The sequence below is a fragment of the Oryzias melastigma genome, linkage group LG21 (genome assembly GCF_002922805.2).
Source record: "Oryzias melastigma strain HK-1 linkage group LG21, ASM292280v2, whole genome shotgun sequence".
NCBI classification, from domain to species: domain Eukaryota; kingdom Metazoa; phylum Chordata; class Actinopteri; order Beloniformes; family Adrianichthyidae; genus Oryzias; species Oryzias melastigma.
This window is the reverse complement of record NC_050532.1, coordinates 25,175,730-25,193,271: the sequence shown is the minus strand read 5'-3', so window position 1 is coordinate 25,193,271 and position 17,542 is coordinate 25,175,730. Positions and strand designations below refer to the sequence as shown.

At 41.4% G+C, this 17,542-nt stretch overlaps 3 protein-coding genes across 4 annotated transcripts in view; all 3 read left to right on the top strand.

Annotated features, from left to right (window-relative positions):
* LOC112154975 (alpha-tectorin) overlaps positions 1-7,202 on the top strand; it is a 34,931-nt gene extending 27,729 nt beyond the window's left edge. For both annotated transcript variants that reach the window (XM_024286279.2, XM_036209554.1), the window contains 12 exons: positions 75-312; positions 1,106-1,262; positions 1,975-2,062; positions 2,135-2,197; positions 2,281-2,483; positions 3,627-3,758; positions 3,950-4,137; positions 4,655-4,806; positions 5,782-6,027; positions 6,113-6,275; positions 6,716-6,808; positions 6,934-7,202. In XM_024286279.2, coding sequence (XP_024142047.1) covers positions 75-312; positions 1,106-1,262; positions 1,975-2,062; positions 2,135-2,197; positions 2,281-2,483; positions 3,627-3,758; positions 3,950-4,137; positions 4,655-4,806; positions 5,782-6,027; positions 6,113-6,275; positions 6,716-6,808 — 1,723 coding nt within the window. In that variant the 3' untranslated portion in view covers positions 6,934-7,202. The remainder of the gene's footprint in view (positions 1-74; positions 313-1,105; positions 1,263-1,974; positions 2,063-2,134; positions 2,198-2,280; positions 2,484-3,626; positions 3,759-3,949; positions 4,138-4,654; positions 4,807-5,781; positions 6,028-6,112; positions 6,276-6,715; positions 6,809-6,933) is intronic.
* Positions 7,203-7,591: 389 nt separating this feature from the next.
* On the top strand, positions 7,592-10,902 carry LOC112155409 (trace amine-associated receptor 13c-like). The gene is made up of 2 exons (XM_024287009.2): positions 7,592-9,640; positions 9,714-10,902. The coding sequence occupies exons 1-2, from the start codon at positions 9,480-9,482 to the stop codon at positions 10,522-10,524; spliced, it is 972 nt and encodes a 323-aa protein (XP_024142777.1). The 5' UTR covers positions 7,592-9,479; the 3' UTR covers positions 10,525-10,902.
* Positions 10,903-15,276: 4,374 nt separating this feature from the next.
* Positions 15,277-16,723, top strand: LOC112155177 (trace amine-associated receptor 13c-like). The gene is made up of 2 exons (XM_024286693.2): positions 15,277-15,440; positions 15,511-16,723. Exons 1-2 carry the CDS (start codon positions 15,277-15,279, stop codon positions 16,319-16,321), a joined length of 975 nt encoding a protein of 324 aa, XP_024142461.1. The 3' UTR covers positions 16,322-16,723.
* Positions 16,724-17,542: the final 819 nt, after the last annotated feature.

Here is a 17,542-nt window from a genome sequence, read left to right as displayed (position 1 = left end):
AGATAGTTGAGGACATTTCAGAATCGTTTTGAGGCCCGTTTCCCTAAATCTCCTGAATTTTGCCTCCTCATCAGCTGTGCCTTGAACTTTGTGTGCTCCGTGACCGGCTCCACCATCATCGACTTCAGTGGACGGCTGAACTCCGTCCCTGACCGCTGTGGGTACTCTCTGCTGAGCTCCCCCTCCCTGCCTGGCCTGCAGGTGATGGGGGTCCTCAAGGAGAGGCGACGCAGAGACATGAGCTTTCTGGATCAGGTGATCCTGAGTCTGGATGGGAACCTGATTTCTCTGGAGCAAGGTGGCAGAGTTAAGGTACTAATAAACTATATTTAGTGCTCTCAAACTGAAATCTACGGTGTCCCTGAAGTCCAAATCACTTAAACAAATCACTCAATGTACTAAAAATCACAACGACAAATAAAAAAGCAAAACAACAGAAAAACATTTGATTTTCGAAATCACAACAAAATTCACAAATGAACAAAAATAATTTCCAGAAATCAAAATGAAATGTCAAAAAAAGAAACAAAAAAAGGAAACAAGAAAAGGTCTGTACTCTGAGACATCACTGATCGGATGATGAGGTTTGAGTTTTGAAGATGAAGGAAAGCAGATCGATGTTTTATCTTAACTGAAAAAGCCTTTGAACTCTTGTTGAATCCTTGTATACTTTTTTCTCAACGGTTAACAATGACTTGTGTGAGGAAATCACACTGTTTTGCTTTTGTTTTTCTTAATGTGAAAAGGACTTCCTTCATGCTGAGTCTCATGTATGGATACACGTAGTAATGTCTGTTACCGAGTGTTCATGTGGTGAACCAAACTGCAATTTTAAAAGCACAAACTCCCCGTTTAAGAACAGTAACGCTACTAAGGAACGATGTGGATTTCCTTTGGCTCCTCCCTCTGTGGGACAGTCGATCTTCCCTGCAATACTTCTGCTTAGAAGGGTTAAAAAAATCTTTCAAAAGTGGAAAAAATACAGAACAGTGTTTTCTACTGGTCTCGGTGTACTATCACTGTTTCTAATGTATTTTATTCACTCTAATAAACTTAAATTGTTACAAAGAAACTGAAATCTTTAATCATCTTTTCTGTCCTGAAGCTCGACGGCAGAGATCTGCTGCTCAACTCTGATCCTCAGCTCTTCCACGGTGTGGAGCTCTCCAAAGACCAGGCGGATGTAAAGGCAAAGATCACAGCCTCCAACTTCACAGTGACAGTCGTCTTTGATGGATCCACGGCAACGATCCACCTGACAGGTGAGGTCACATGAAGGCCTTCATCTTTCACACAGTCGAGACCATGGAGTCTCTAACATGATGTTTTCAAACGGATACGTGATGTTTGTTCCATTATTTAACATAGATAAACCCCCATTATCCTGTTTTTAAGGAGAATCTTTTAATTGTGTTTTAGACTGGATATTGTCTTATTAAATATTTAAAATGTGTTAGAAAGTTCTTCACAACTCCACACAAGTAAGAACAAACCAAACATGAACCTTCAACATAACACCATTTGGAAAAGCAACTTTTACCTTCAGATGTAGTTTAAGTGAAGCTTTGTGCTCAAGATAACGAGGAAAATGTAAATTTTAAGGCTTAGTAGGAGAAGTCATTTTTTAAAGGAAGAAGTTGCAAATAAATACAGTTTAGCCTCTCATGCCAAAAAGTTTATGCAAACATACTCCTGCCGTGTTCGAGAAGTCTTTACTTACCGTTCCATTTCTCTCTGTCTGCTTAACGTCTGGACAAAAACGTTAAAAGAAACGCAGACAAAGGAGAAACTTCCAGGAGCAAAGAAAGAACAAATTCAAGAACAAACCACACATTTTTATATTCTTTCAGCCAATTCTGCAGATCAAGTTGCACCAGTGTCATCTCAGTTAAACTCTTCAAAGCAGTTGATGTTTCAGCAGAATTTCCTGTCAAACATTATTGACTTTTCACACAATCTGTCTTGGATCCAAAGGACCAAATGGAGCAACTTTCCAGGGTTTATGTGAAGATTCAGCAACGACTTTGAGCCAAGTCAGAGTCTCTCAGTACAGCGCTGCAGAGTAAGACGGTTTTAATTCATTCATTAAATGTTCTCAAGGGTTTTTTTAAGGATTGTTTTTGTTTTCACGCAGCTGTAACACCATCTATGCAGATGCTGCCGACAACTCCATAAACTGCACCAACACGGCTCAATGGTAAATGCTGATGAACCAAAGCTGGGAGACGTCCCGTCTTTCCTCGTCACTCCAATGGTTTGATTTCTTTTTCGGTTTAACAGGTGTGGCGTCCTGCAGACGACGCCCTTTGACACGTGTAACTCCAACATCGACCCTCAGCCCTTCATCAGTGCCTGTTCAGAAACCTTGTGCAAATACCCATCACAGGACGGGCTGGAGTGCCAGTTCCTGGAGGCCTACGCCGAGGCCTGCCGACTCCACAGCAGTGTGAGGGTGGAGGGCTGGAGGATGCCGACCAGCTGCTGTACGGCCTTTGCTACACCCGTCCTTCTCAATCCCTTTGTTCCCACTTCCTTTTCATTTAAACGTTAAAAGTTTAATGGTATTTTAGGGAGTCTTCTCCTATATTTGTTTTAGAGCAGATGGGTTTTTTAAAAATATTACGAAAGCGTTAAAAAAGAGAACTTACTTATGACCGCCTCCTGTTTGAGTCGTGGTTCTGCTACAGAACGGATGCAGGACCTTCAATCCATTCTAACGAATCGTTCTTAAACTTTCAGAAAAGCCCCATACCATCACACTACCACCACCATTTTTAATTGAAGCTTCAGTGTTTCTTTTTTCTTTAGACTCCAAATGTTACAGGATCCAAAACTTCCACAAAATTCCTCTTTTGTCTCTTGACCTTGAATTAGTCTGCCCAAGTCTGGGGGTTTTGAGAGTTTGAGGTGTCGTATCCCCTCCAGGACCTTAAAACGCTTAGAAAACCATCTTCTGTTCTGGGATGTCTTATACATTTTATGTTAAATGCTTTTCCTGACACTACTCTCTGCATTTACCGGGCTTGGGACAGGCACAAGCAAGACATACTGGTGTGAGCCCAGTTGAGGCTACATTCATCTTGTTTTTTTCTTTTTGTTTCTGTCTATTTGTCTTTGATTTTAACTATTTTTTTTTGTTTGTTTTAGTTTTTTTGGTCATTTTTATTTCTTAAGTCAATTGTGGATTTTTTAAGAAGTTTTGGAGATAATCCAGATGTTTCTATGTGTTCCTTTTGCTCAGCAGCATCTTTCTCCTTCAATTCTTCCATGGATCTACAGTACCTAAATTCAGGAATATCTTTTTGGTTGTTGAATCGTGACCTCTGACCTTAGCTGGGTCATGTGAGACCTTTTTCTGCTTCTTCATGACCTCCTGGATGATTCTTCCTTGTGTTTTTTGCGCTTAAATTTTTCTCTGTGTTGAAGTCTTTGAAACCTTTCCACACAGTCTTTGCTTCTCGTCTCGTTTTCATATTTCTTTAACCTGTTTTATAACAAGTTTTCCTTTGAGATCATTTATCTGCTTTAATTGTTCGGATCAGTGATGTCACAGTTGAGTTCAGATAAATATAATCATAGCGGATTCATGATGTTTTCAGCTTTTTCAATGGATTTTCTGTTTGCAGCTGGAGTACAGCGGGCAGCCTGTCAGAGCTGCAGCTCTCATGAGTTCTGTGGTCTGGACACTCACAGTCAGAAGCTTCGCTGTCATTGCCGCGCCATTTTTGCCTCTAAGTACAAACCAACAGGCAGCTTTGGTGAGTCATCAGAGGACAAAAAACACAATCTCTCATTGGTCTTCTCCTCGTTTTTATCTTAGTATTCTGTGTCTTTATAAAATGCTTTGATAGGTTTCAAATCAGACTTTTAATCTGCTGTGGTTTTAATGCTACAGTTCACAAGAACAAAGCAGGGAAGCAAAACTTTCTTTGTTCCGTGTGAATCTCAGGTGAGCCGTTGGTTTGTGAGAAGAAATCTGCCTCGGTGGTTCTGGCCAACTGTCTCCTGGAGGACGAAAGCATCGACTACACCACCTTACACCTCAATGACCAGACCTGCAAAGGAGAAATGGACAACGTGACCCACATGGTGACCTTTGGCTTCGACACTGAGAGGCCATGTGGAACCCTGATCATGGTGGGTGTCTTCTTTAGATTAAAATAAAGACTTCAATGAATAAATAAAAAAAACAATAAAAATCTCAGATCTCTGAAGGCCTAATAGTTAAGAAGTCGCCTGTGTCATGAGCCCAAACCATCATCCTCCCACCCCCATCTAAATATCCATTTTTAAGGGGTTCTAACTTGAAGAATTAAATAAAGTTCTGAGCACGAGAGAAGTTTACAGAACAGTAAACCACACACCAAATGTGTCAGACTTCTACCATTCATCCACTGAATCATTTTTAGGGGTCACAAGGTTGCTGGAGCCTATCCCAGCTACACTTATGCAAAGATCACTAGTCCTTTGCAGGGTTACACAACCACACACATACACACTTGGGGACGATTTATAGTCATCGGTGAAGCTATGAAGCCGGTTTTAGGACAGTGGGAGGAAACCGGATAACCTGCGTATGAATGAGGAGAACATACAAACTTCACACACGTCAGTGTTTATGATGAAGACAAATAAACTCAAGATGAATCTGCAGGCGAACGACTCACAAATCATCTACAAGAACGCCATCATGACAAAGTCAGCGACGTCTGGCGCGATCGTCCGTCATGAGAAGCTGCATGTGGACTTCTCCTGTTACCTCAGCCAACCAGAGGTGAAGAGTTTGGCCATGCGGTTCAAGCACAGGTGAGGAGGTCAATCGAGACCGGCTCCTTAATGTATAAACTTTACTGTAATGCTCAGTGTTTTGAAGGCCTACGTTCAAAATTGGTTCTGAAATACTAAGTGGGCGTGGCCAATGCTGACTGACTGATGTAATCAGAGCCGGATGGACAGTTTTATCATCTACTTTCTTTTTTCTTCCTCAACAATCTTTCTCCTCAATTATTTCAGTTCTCAGCTACTGTTTCTGAGCTGCTTTAATAATTATCTGTAAATTATTGGACCAAAAACAAACTTTTTATCGCTGTCTTAAGGCAGTGGTCCTCAACCTTTTTAACAGACCAGCCTCTGTACGAGACTGAAGTCGGAATCTGATTCATTATTTTTCATGCTTCCAGTTTCTCTTAACTTTTGAGGGTGAAGTTTATCTTCTTCGTATATAAAATATCTGCAGCAGCTTTAAACTTTATTTGTACACCATTAAAATTTCTCCATAAATCCATAACTGCAAAAGTGGAAGCCGAAAAATCAGACACCAACTTCAGCCTTTAATGACTATTAAGGAGCAACAGAAAGAGAAAAATAGTCATTAAAATTGGTAATGCTACTAATAAAGTTTGAGCAACTTTATTAGCATTACACAGCCGGTTTATTATGTGTTATTGTTATGATCTGTGGGAACAATGAATCCTTATTTGGAGTAAGGACTCCTTTTTTGTCTTTTATTTTGAAGTCTTCTTTTGTTTCCTCTTTTTAGCCATACTTTCTGAATAGGTTTATTTTTTTGTCGATGTGACTATGTATGAACATGTTTATGGTCAGATGTGTTGGAGGTTGTCCAGTAGTTTCCCAAAAAAACTTTCTTCTGGATAAGATTATACATTAAATGGAAAAAAAAATGCAGGTTGGTTCCATCCGTCATAAGGAAAGAAACCTGTTTGGATGTACTCATGTTGAGTTTGTCAGAATTCCAGTAAATAAGTCAGTTCTCTGTTTCAGCTCGGTGATCCAGCACGTTTCCTCTGGGGAGTGGAGCTACAATCTGACCATGAAAGCATTCACCAGCTCAGACCTCACAACACAGTTAGATGAAAGAAGCGAACTTGACCTGAACCAACAAATCTGCGTGGAGCTGAAGACGGAGGGACTTGATGGCAATGCGGTTTCCGTGGTTACGGACTCCTGCTGGGCGACCGATCAGCCGTCACCGACTGGAAACCTGAGATACGACCTGGTGAAGAACGGGTGAGAACCTCGAAAGGGTTTGCAAAGATCGGATCTGTCTTTGCGTCTCTTTCCCAGACTCTGTCATCTCTGTTTGCCTCCACAGCTGCCCCAACCCCATTGATGAAACCGTGAAGGTGACGGGCAACGGGCAGGGAACCTCCAACCACTTCTGCTTCAACACCTTCCAGTTTTCTGGCAGGAACAGCGAAGTCTTCCTGCACTGCAGAGTAGAGCTGTGCATCAAACAGGGGGATAACTGTGTCCAGGTGAGCTCCATTAGGGTCGGGGTCAGTGGCTGGGGTGGAATGGAATACACTTTTTTGCTTTTAAATGTTCAATTTTGCTCAATGAGCTGGCGTGGTTCATGAAACGCGGTTTATAAATAAAGATTTCTTTTTTTGTGCATTTCTTGACTTTAACAAGTTCTTTAGTACAAAAATCAAATAAATTATTTTTCTTTAAAGCCCCTGCATTTTGTAGTTTTAGTCAGGATTTATTCTCAACTGCATTTGCGCTGTTAAAAATATTTACATTGAAGTAATGTTTAATAGTACCGTATGCAGCAAAAATCTACTTTCTCGCTGCTTATGTTTCGTATAAGTGTTGACTCCGACTTGTCGCTCAATACGGTCAAAACCTTCCCTCGTCTGAGCCCTGTTTTTCCAGAACCAACACTAAAAGGGCTTCTCTCTCTTCATCTCTCCAGAGGTGCAGTCTGGGCCGGAGGAGGCGGCGCTCGGCCCTACCCCGATACGAGGACCGAAACCCCGCCCTCATCTCTGTGGCCTGGATGTTCTAGGTACAGTCAGCTCATACAATATTCAGCTTACATTATTCACATAAACATTAAAAAGAATTGAATATATCTTATAATTGTAAATGCAAATATGGACAGAATGATACTTACATTTGTTATATTTCTAGGTTTCTGTGGAAACTTAAGCCGTCCCAAAATAAAGAAAATGTTCCTGCACTTTTTACATCCTTCATTTAAAATTCTAATCATGTGGATTAACGTCTTTGATCCAAAATAGAATTAAGTAAATGTTTCTTTTATGACTGTTCAGGTATTTTCTTATGTGGGAAATGTTCTTTCAATCCCTGAGCAGTCTGCAGTGTGGCCCCACATGGTCCTGAATGTCTAAAGCTCAGATGATCTCTGACATGATTTTAAATAAATTATTTCAAATTCATCTTTTTTGCTTTTTTCTTTTGATTTTCACATCTGCCTGAATTTATGTGGATCTTAAACCAACAACCTCCAGATGAAAAACGTCTTCAGTGTTTTCACTTCAGAACAGATTTTTGTTTTTATTTGTAAATATGAATCTCCAAATGTTTTGTGGTTTACTTACATATATTGTACATTAGTGTCTGCAGGCTGTGATCAGCGCATAACAGTAGCCTCACACTGAAAAAAGAAGTCTTCAAAACAGTTTAGAAATATAGAATATTGTGCTTTTTTCCTTGTCATAGAAAAAAAAATCTACAAAAGTGGTACATTTGCCTTGGTGTGATTTCATAAAATAATATGTGTTACAGTTTAAAACTAAACTGTTGCATCCTTGAACCAAGAAAGTGATATTTGATCCACCACACTGCAAAGTGTTGAGATCAAAATGTCCTAAATTGCAAAGGAAATTTTTCAGGATAAAAAATAAAACTTTCAAAGTTACAAATAAGAACATTAAATATTTGTTTTCAAAATAAGTTTTTGCATTTGCAGCACATATGTTTTCATATATGTCGTCTCTCATCTTACTTCCTCCCTATCTTTTGAATCTTCCAGGAAGGAGGAGTCACTCAGTCCAGTTCTCACATACAGTCAATGAATTAAACCCATTATTTTTCTATTGTAAATCTTATCTCAAATGTTCAGTTCAATAAAAACTTTCTATTTTGTTCACCTTTTGCAGCCAAGTATAAGATTCTCAGTTTACAACATTTTAGGTCCATTTGGAACAACAGTCTCAAAACATTAATCAGGATTAATCACAATGTTTTACCGGATCAATTTTACATGACATTGTGCAGCTTTTGATAAATAAAAGGCCACAGAGAAAATGTTACTTCATTGTTTATTGTCTGAAATGTTTAAATGTATAAATTGTTATAACTCAGAAAGTGACTGAGGGTGTTCCTAGACTGGAAATGTCTGTTGGTCCGGACTGAGTTCACTTATTTGTCCCGAAACGAGTCCTGAACCTTGTGTTTTAGTCTATCAGAGGTTTCTGTTTCAGACCAAACTTTGTAAACAAAACCATGTGACTAAAGATCTCCTCAGTCATTGGCCAGCAGTTATGGGGGCGGGTCAAAACAGGAGAGAAAAATGGATTCGCTGCGGTCTGCAAATGCTTTCCAGGATTTTTCACTTATTCAAACTTTTTATTTTGCTGATGGATTTTGAGCGTCTGTATGAAGGTTCAACACATTTCACTGCTGGTTTGGTACCGCGGAGGAATCCTGCCTGACGGTTACTGGAGATGCTACGGATACAGGTACACACGCTAATAAGTGTTTGTGACATGTGGATTGTCGATAGAATCAATGTGGATCAGTTTAAAAAAAAAGTTGTTTTATTGAGCATGAATTCATCCGACCACATTTTAATGAGTTCTCATCGTTGTGATGTTATGGCTTTGATTTTAATTCTGTTGGAACTACAATGGAGCTTTTAAGATGACGTCACGGCAGCACCTCGTGAGCGTTCCGCATAACGAGACACAGTGGTGTTAAAATAAACGTTCTAGCAAGTAAACAGTTGGAACAATTATTTCCTTTTGGCTAACATGACAATCGATGCTCTACATTTGTCCATGGCTCACCGATCGACGTGTTTACATCACATAACTGTCGGCTACGGTGGCCATTTTGGTTCAGTTGTTCTGCTCTCGGTTTGAAAGATGGGTGAGAAAGCGGTTCCTGGTTGCGGACCACAGTTAATTTGCGCGTATTCAGACTAAAACTTTATCCCGGATTATCGGGGGAAACAAACTCTGGTTCTCTTTAAGCGGACCAAATGTGTCCACCCTAAGATTAAAGTACTAAAAGTCGATTAAATATTTATTACTTTTGTAGATGACCATGGTATAAGCAGGATAGTGCCCGACAAAATGTGCATTTTCAGAAATAATGTGGAAGACAACGTTAATAAACATTAACGCATTCACTTTTTTTTTTTTAATTGATCCCCTGCGTTAGCCCTAATTTGAAGACACTGCAAAGGTTAATGTGATTTAGTTTGTTTTATTTTATTTATGTTTTTATTTTTTCAGGTTTTCTTTGTGCTTCTCCTCAAGTCATCAGAGGATTCCTGTTTTTTTCATCTTCATCATCACATCAGAAAGTTCTAGTAAAGTTGGTTCCCCTGTGATTCTCTGGGTCGTCCCCCTGTGGTCATCCTCACACTCAGAGCAGCTTTAAGCTTTAAGCATTCAGCGTCTGCAGCAGATCCCAGCTCGGCTCTGACGATGGAAGGAGGTGACCTCTGCTTTCCGGCGATCAACGGCTCGTGTCCCAAACAGAAGCGTTCTCCGTCCTTCACGCTGCTGGCTTCAGTTCTGCTGTCCTTCCTCTCTGTTCTTACTGCGGTTCTGAACCTACTGCTCATCATCTCCATCTCTCACTTCAGGTAAGGGGTGAAGCCTCCTCCTCCATCTGGATGTCTTGTGGTGGATGATGGGGATTCTCTGTGTCGTCCTCAGGCAGCTCCACACTCCCACCAACCTCCTGCTGCTCTCTCTGGCGGTAGCAGACTTCTGCGTGGGCCTCCTCCTGCTGTTTCAGATCCCGCTCTTAGACGGCTGCTGGTATCTGGGAGATGTCATGTGTGTTTTTTACTACATTTTAGTCGTAGTCACTACCTGTGCCTCCATAGGGACTATGGTTCTCATATCAGTCGACAGGTATGTGGCCATTTGTTATCCTTTGCATTATCCTGCTAAAATCACCCCAAAGAGAGCGGGAGTGGGCGTGGTCCTCTGCTGGAGCTGCTCGCTCCTTTACGACATTCTAATGATGAAGGATAACCTCAAGCAGCCGGGCCGGTTCAGCTCCTGCTCCGGAGACTGTGTGGTCCACCTGAGTCCCGCCAGTCACGTTGTTGACCAGGTTGTGTCCTTCTTTGTTCCCATCGCGGTCATAGCGGTCCTGTACGGCAGAGTGTTTGTGGTGGCGGTGTCTCAGGGGCGGGCCCTGCGCTCTCAGGTTGCAGCCGGCCCTCGCAAAAACAGAGCGATGGTGAGAAAGTCTGAGATGAAGGCCGCCGGCACTCTCGGCGTTGTGGTTTTTGTGTTTATCCTGTGTCTGTTCCCCTCCTACTCTGCCTCGCTCACAGGTCAGGAAACGCTGATCGACGCCGTCTCCGCCGCGTTCATGTTTTTTCTGGCCTTCTTTAACTCGTGCCTGAACCCGATCATCTACGCCTTTTTCTATCCTTGGTTCAGAAAATCGATCAAACTCATCATGACGCTCGGAGTTCTGAAAGCTGATTCCCGTGATGCCAACTTAATGTAGATCTGTTTGTGATCTTTAAGAGCTTCCACATAAACAATCTGCCTCATGTTGAGAATAAAAGCAAGAATATATGTTTATAGTAAGATCTGAAGCCATCTTCAATGCCATAAACCCGGAATGGTGATAGAGGTATCCAATGGATCTGCTCTGACATGTTCTAATTGGTTGGACACACCTGATCCAGGTAATCAGCTGTGAACAAGCCGACAAACTCCTGAAAACATGCAGACACACCGGCCCTTAAAACATGCAGACACACCGGCCCTTGAGGCCTGGAGTTCAAGCATCTCATGTTGATTTACCATGAAATTCAATGAAATATTAGTTTTATTCTTACATCTTTTTGAATTTTTACTACTTTGCAATTTGCTCTGTTAATTTACTTTTAAAACTACTTTTTTTGCCACAATGGCTGAAATTCATCTTAACAGAGCAACCTCACCTTTTTTTTAAATATTGATCCACAATTAACCTGAAACTGACCAAAAAAAGCGCAATTCTTGGTCGAGTTTGCAGCACAAATCCCTAAAATTGAGATCATACAGAATTTTTCATGATTTAAAATTTTTAAAAAACACTTAGAGAGAAAATAAAAAATCCATGCATTTAAAATTTAAACAAAAACATTGTCAAAACAAGGTAATAAATGACAAAAAAAACATACAAAACTAGGTTTTCTTCTAAGGAGGAATCACAGTTATGCATGTCGATGCCATATAGATTTTGTTTGAGAATTAAGATTCAAGTTATTCTGAAATAAATGATTAAGAAATAAGAGTCATTTTTATTTTTTAATTTGACATCTGTGAGTACTTCATCTTTTTGGTTCTGAGTCGGAACCACACTCCTCCGTGGTACGGCCAAGGTGGCCGTAACAATGTGTTATGCTTGTTTCAAACCAAAAATTTTAAATCTAAAAGCTTTCTCTAATCTTCAGGTTTAATTTAAATGAAAACTATAATAATGGGGTATTGTGATTCATGTCTATCCTACATTATTGCAAACAGCTGTTGTAATTGGCAAAATCCCCAATGAGTTTAGACACTACTAATAGTTCCATCCATCCAGTTCTGTAACACGCTGCATGCCCTTTGGGGTTGCTGGAGCCTGTCCTGGCTACTGTTAGATGAAGGCGGGATACACTCTGGACAGGTTGCCCGTATGTTGTAGAGCACACAGTCATCCCCCCACACAACTAACGCACCAGAGTGCAGCCTGTAATGGGTTATTGTCAGAGAATCTGATGTAAATTATTATTTTATAATTAAAAGATTTTATGATCCCATTTGCTGCTCCCTCTGGCATCAGCGGAATCCATCTCATGAGGACTAGCACTTCTACACTACACTTCCCATCAGCCCCACTGTTGTTTTCCATCGGCAATCACTCCCAGCAGTATTTAGTCAGAGCAGTGACTTCTGCTCAGTGCGAAGTCTTGTTTGTGCCTGCATCACTGAGCGTTCTCATCCTGACCTGATCTTCTGCTTCGTCTTCGACTCTGATTGTTTGCCGCCTGCCCCGACCCTCGCCTGGTTGTTTTCTGATGCCCTCATGCTCGTGTTTGACCCCCGCCTGCCTGACCCTGATTTAGCTTTGTAGACTTTTAGCTGTCCTTCATTCCTGTTCTCCTGTATTTCCCAATAAAACCTGCTGCACTTGGATCCAGCTGTTTGTGTTTTGTAAACAAAGCTAAAATGAACTCTCACATTGTAATGACAAGGAAACCCAGACAGACAAAATGCATGATATGTTCAGGAACGCTTCAGCATGAAGGAAATGTGTCATAATCACTTCCCACACTCATTATGATTAAACCGATTAGGATAAACATCATTTCAGATTGAGTCGAATTTTCAAACATCTTTAAAAGCTGAAGCTTGGACACATCCTTAGTGAGGAACCCGAGGTCAAAAGGTGTTCCACCTCTATGTGTCAGGACTCCAACTCCCAGCTCCACCCCTGACCACCAGAGGGAACCCTCTCCAGAATACTGACTGCTTCTCACCAGCTGTACTCCATCATCTCCATTAGTCTCACCATATTTAAGCGTTCACTTCACTCATCATATCCGCGAAGTATTGCCTAGTTTATCCCTAGCAATTTCCGAGCGTTTATCCCATGTCAGCTTACTCGTGTTTTGACCCTTGCCTGTTTACTCGTCTTCCTGTCTAGCTCCTCGTCCTTGACCTCTGCCTGGCCTCCGACTACGTCTCTGCTTTTGCCCTTGTCTGTTTTGGATGTTTAATAAACCTTACCTGTTTGCAAATGGATCCAAACGCCTCCGTGCCTTCGTCACACTATGATCTTCAAACAACCTCACCTGGTGGTTGATCAGCCTCCCAATGATCACACGAATAATTTAAGAATCAGAACATTAAGCACCTCAACTGTATCTACATACAAGTAGGTTTTACCAACCATATTCATGGTGCTTTTCCTTTAGTGATATTAGTTCAAACTAAGTTACATAAATGTCGTTGAGCTCTGTAACAACAACAACCACGTGGCCACATCTACCACAACATGGTTCTTGAGAGATCTTGTTATGGTTTGGTGTGGTGTAGAGCTCAATGTGGTGTGCTGCCAACTAATGATCCATAAAAGTAAGAAGCTCAACTCAGTTTGTACGGTCATGAAAAACCTGGAAAAGTTTTTAAATTTAAAAAGGCAATTTCTAGGTCCTTGAAAAGTTTGTGAAAAATGAAATCTTCTGTAAAGTTTTGGTTAAGTTATAGGCAGTGTGTCTGGGATGGTTGTCACGCTGAAAGACTCAGCCATGTTTCATCTTCAGTGCAGATGAAAGGAGGTTTCCACTCAAAATCTAACCATACATGGCACCATTCATTCTTTCCTTTACATGGATCAGTCCTCCTGGTCCCTTTGCTAAAAAAACAGACCTAAAGCATGATGCTTCCACCCCTATGCTTTACGCTAGCTATGGTGTTCTATGGATGCAAGTCAGTATTTTTTCTCCTCCAAACAGTAGAGTTCTTACCAAAAAGTAAAAGTTTCATCTGAGCATAGGTCATTCTCCCAGTCCTCTTCTGGATCACCCAAATGTTCTCCAGCAAACTTTAGACGGGCCTGCACATGTACTGGCTTTAGCAGGGAGACACGTCTGGTACTGCAGGGTTTGAGTCCCTGCATAGCGGCGTAGTGTGTTTCTGATGGTCGTCTTTGTTACGTTGTTCCCAGCTCTCTGCAGGTCATTCACTAGGTTCCCCCATGTGGTTCTGGGATTTTTGTGATTATTTTGACCCCAGAAGATGAGGTCTTTTAGAAGATTATCAGTGGTCTTGTATGTCTTACATGTCCTAATAGTTAATTTCTTCACACCAAGCTGCATACCTATTACCGATTCAGTCTTTCCAGCCTGGTGCAAGTCAACTTGTTTCTGGTGTCCTTAGACAACTCTTTGGTCTTAGCCATTGTGGAGTTTGGAGTGTGACTGAGATTGAGATGTTTTGAGGTGAGTAGGACTGCAGAGTGAAGGCAAAGGGGCCAACCACCTCTGGGAACTCCTTCAAGATCCTTGGAAAACCATTTCTTGTGACTATCTCTTGAAACTCACCCAGAGACACTAGAATAACAGGCATGAATCCACTTTATTTGCAACTTTATTAGTACTGTATTTCCTTTGTAACATTACAGAGCCCTCCATCTTCACTGTCAATTACATAATGGCAATAATCTGATGCACTATATTCTTAAGATGATTTTTGTTATGATTTCATTAAAAATAAATCACCTAGAGGCAGATTTAGTAAAAAAAAAAAAGGTTTTCTGTCAATCTGTCCCCTCTACTATATCAATCCTTGTTTTCTCATCATATTTTAGTTCTAGTTTAGAGTTAATAGACATTGAATTAAAAAAACAAGAATAGACTTGTCATGATCTCCAGTTGAATCAGACTACAGGTTGGTTCTCCTGTTGTAATGGGGGGTATAGTTTTATTTTTCAGCAGTGTTCTGCTAAGGAGAAGAGCAGAAACAATTCACTTCTGAAAGAAAATAAAACACTTCACAGAAAGTGTGAAAATGCCAAAAGCAGAAAGAAGATTGATTAGAAATCAATATAGGAGTCAATAAGAAAAAAAAATGACCCCCCAAAAATTTGTTTCATGCAATGTTTTATTTATGTTGGGAATTCCTCTCTATTTGCATTTAACGTCTCCTTTCTGGTGTCCTTCGACAGCTCTTTGGTCTTGGCCATAGTGAAGTTCGGAGTGTGACTGTTTGAGGTTGTGTACAGATGCTTTTTAGGTAGATAACCAGTTCAAACAGTGAGAGAAAGAAGTCTTGATTGTTTGTAGGTGACCAATTAATTATTTCCCACCATAATTGACTTGAATTCTTTAAAAAGTTGATTTTTTTCTCGATTTTTTTTTTCTAATTTTGTCTCTCATAGATGAGGTATACCTATGATGTAAATTACTGGCCTCTCTCATCTTTTTAAGTGGGAGAACTTTCACAATTGGTGGATGACTAAATACCTTTTGACCCAGTTTAACACTAAATAGTGAGGGGATTTAGACTTAACGTAAAGTTTTGTCCATATTCTTTCCCTAATCCCTAAGAAAGTATCGTTAAAATTTGAAATAAATAAAAACAAATAATGGGCCCCTACTCCTTACAGACATGTAACCAAGGAACCAACCAAGGGAGAGGAGTGGGGGGGGGTTGTCCTTTGCCTGTCAAAAACCATAAGAGACTGCCGTTGGTGAGGAGCAGTCACAGCTCAGCTCTCCTTCACATGGAGGAGGTGGAACTCTGTTTCCCAGAACTCCTTAACTCCTCCTGCAGGAGGACGAAGCCGTCTCCGTCTGCCGCTGTGCTCGTCCCCTTAACGCTGAGCTTCATCTGTCTGACCGCCGTGACTCTCAACCTGCTGGTCATCATCTCTGTCTCTCAATTCAGGTGACTTTCAAGTAAACCTGAGAGCTGTCACTTAAACTCTGGTCACAGAGTTCTTTCTTGTGTTCTGCAGGCAGCTCCACACTCCCACCAACCTCCTCATCCTCTCTCTGGCGGTCTCTGACTTCTCCGCGGGCCTCCTGGTTGTCTTCCAGATTTTATTCCTGGATGGCTGCTGGTATCTGGGTGACCTGATGTGTGTTTTTTACTATGTCTTAGATTTTGCTGTCACGTGCTCCTCTGTGGGAAACATGGTTCTCATCTCAGTTGATCGTTACATAGCGATCTGTCACCCTCTGCATTATGCCTCCAAAGTCACTCTGAGCAGAGCTCGGCTGGCCGTGTCCCTCTGCTGGATCTGCTCTCTCTTCTATGACTTTGTGCTACTGAATGAAAACCTTAAGCATCCAGGAAAGTTCAACTTGTGCCTGGGCGAGTGTGTGATTGGCGCCAGCAGCGCGGAAGCCGTCACAGATCTGCTTGTTTCCCTGGTAATTCCTATTACGGCCATCACGGTCCTGTCTGCGCGGGTGTTTGCGGCGGCCGTGTCTCAGATTCGGGCCGTCCGGCCTCAAGCTGCCGGTCAGCCTCAGAGCGGCGGCGTGACCGTGAGGAAGTCTGAGCTGAGAGCGGCCCGGACCCTCGGCGTGGTCGTTGTGGTTTTTCTCACATGTCTCCTGCCGTATTACTGTGCCGTTCTAGAAGGCCCCGCCGGCTTCGTCAGCCTGTCATCTGTTGTTTTTTTCACATATTTGTTCTACCTGAACTCCTGCTTAAACCCTCTGATCTACGCCCTCTTCTACCCCTGGTTCAGAAAGTCTGTGAAGATCATTGTGACGCTTCAGGTTCTGAAGCCTGGCTCTCGAGACATAAAAATGATGTGATGCTCCAAAAGGGAAGTTGTGTCATTTTTATTATTTTTATGAACTTTCCGCAACTTATATGTCTGTTTTTTTTTATAGAATTTAACTTCATTCATTCACAGTTAAGGCATTTACCAGCACAATGGAAAAACAAGTAACAAATCACAGCTCAAATCTAAATAAGCCAACAAATAAATGAATACATTTTATGACTTGAAACAGAAAAAGTGCAGACGAACAAAGTGGAATTTTATGAGATTATTTGTATTTTTTTTTCTTCACTTATAAAATTGTCTCAATGAAACACATTATCAGATTTAATAATTCACATTTATAAACATGTGATGGTTTTAGAAGAAGAAATATGGGTTGTGATTGCGTGTATGAGGTTTCCTATGAGGCTCACAGTGTGGAGCAAATAATAAAATGTATTCATGTATTCTATGGGATGTCAAATAAAAAAAAACTTCAGCACATAAAATTAACTGACAGTTTTGTCTGATTTAGACAATTTTTGTAATATCTGCTGCAGATTTTTCTGACCTTTATGTCACAACAGGGAAAAAAGTTCTCAGTTCCTGAGAAGACCACCAGAGGCTGCTGTCTCATTGACTCACATTTCAAAGTCACAACAAAATAATATGCCATTGAGAGTTTAATATGGAACTAGATTGAGCAGATGTGACATCACCCAGTTTTATATATATATATGGAGCTGTGGAAGCTCTAGTTTGACATCCTTATTTATCTTTGCACCTTCTCTGTATTTAAGACAGTAAAGGTCTGACTTATTTAAAGTCTTGATGTCACGAGTTATGTAAGAGATAGCACTCGACGAAATGTGCATTTTGAGAAATTAACATACGACACAGGCTGCACAGTGGTTAGCGCTCTTGCCTCGCAGCAAGAAGGCCCCGGTTTGAATCCCGGCTGGGGGATTTGGGACCTTTCTGTGTGGAGTTTGCATGTTCTCCCCGTGCATGTGTGGGTTTTCACCGGGGACTCCGGCTTCCTCCCACCGTCCATGCTTCATAGGTGAATTGGTGACTCTAAATTGCCCCTAGGTATGAATGGGTGTGTGATTGTGGCCCTGCGACAGACTGGCGACCTGTCCAGGGTGTGCCCCGCCTTCGCCCGACATCAGCCGGGTTAGGCTCCGGCACCCCAACAACCCCGGAAGGGACAAAGCGGTCAAGAAAATGAATGAATGAACATACGGCGCAGAGGCCTGAACCGGCCGAC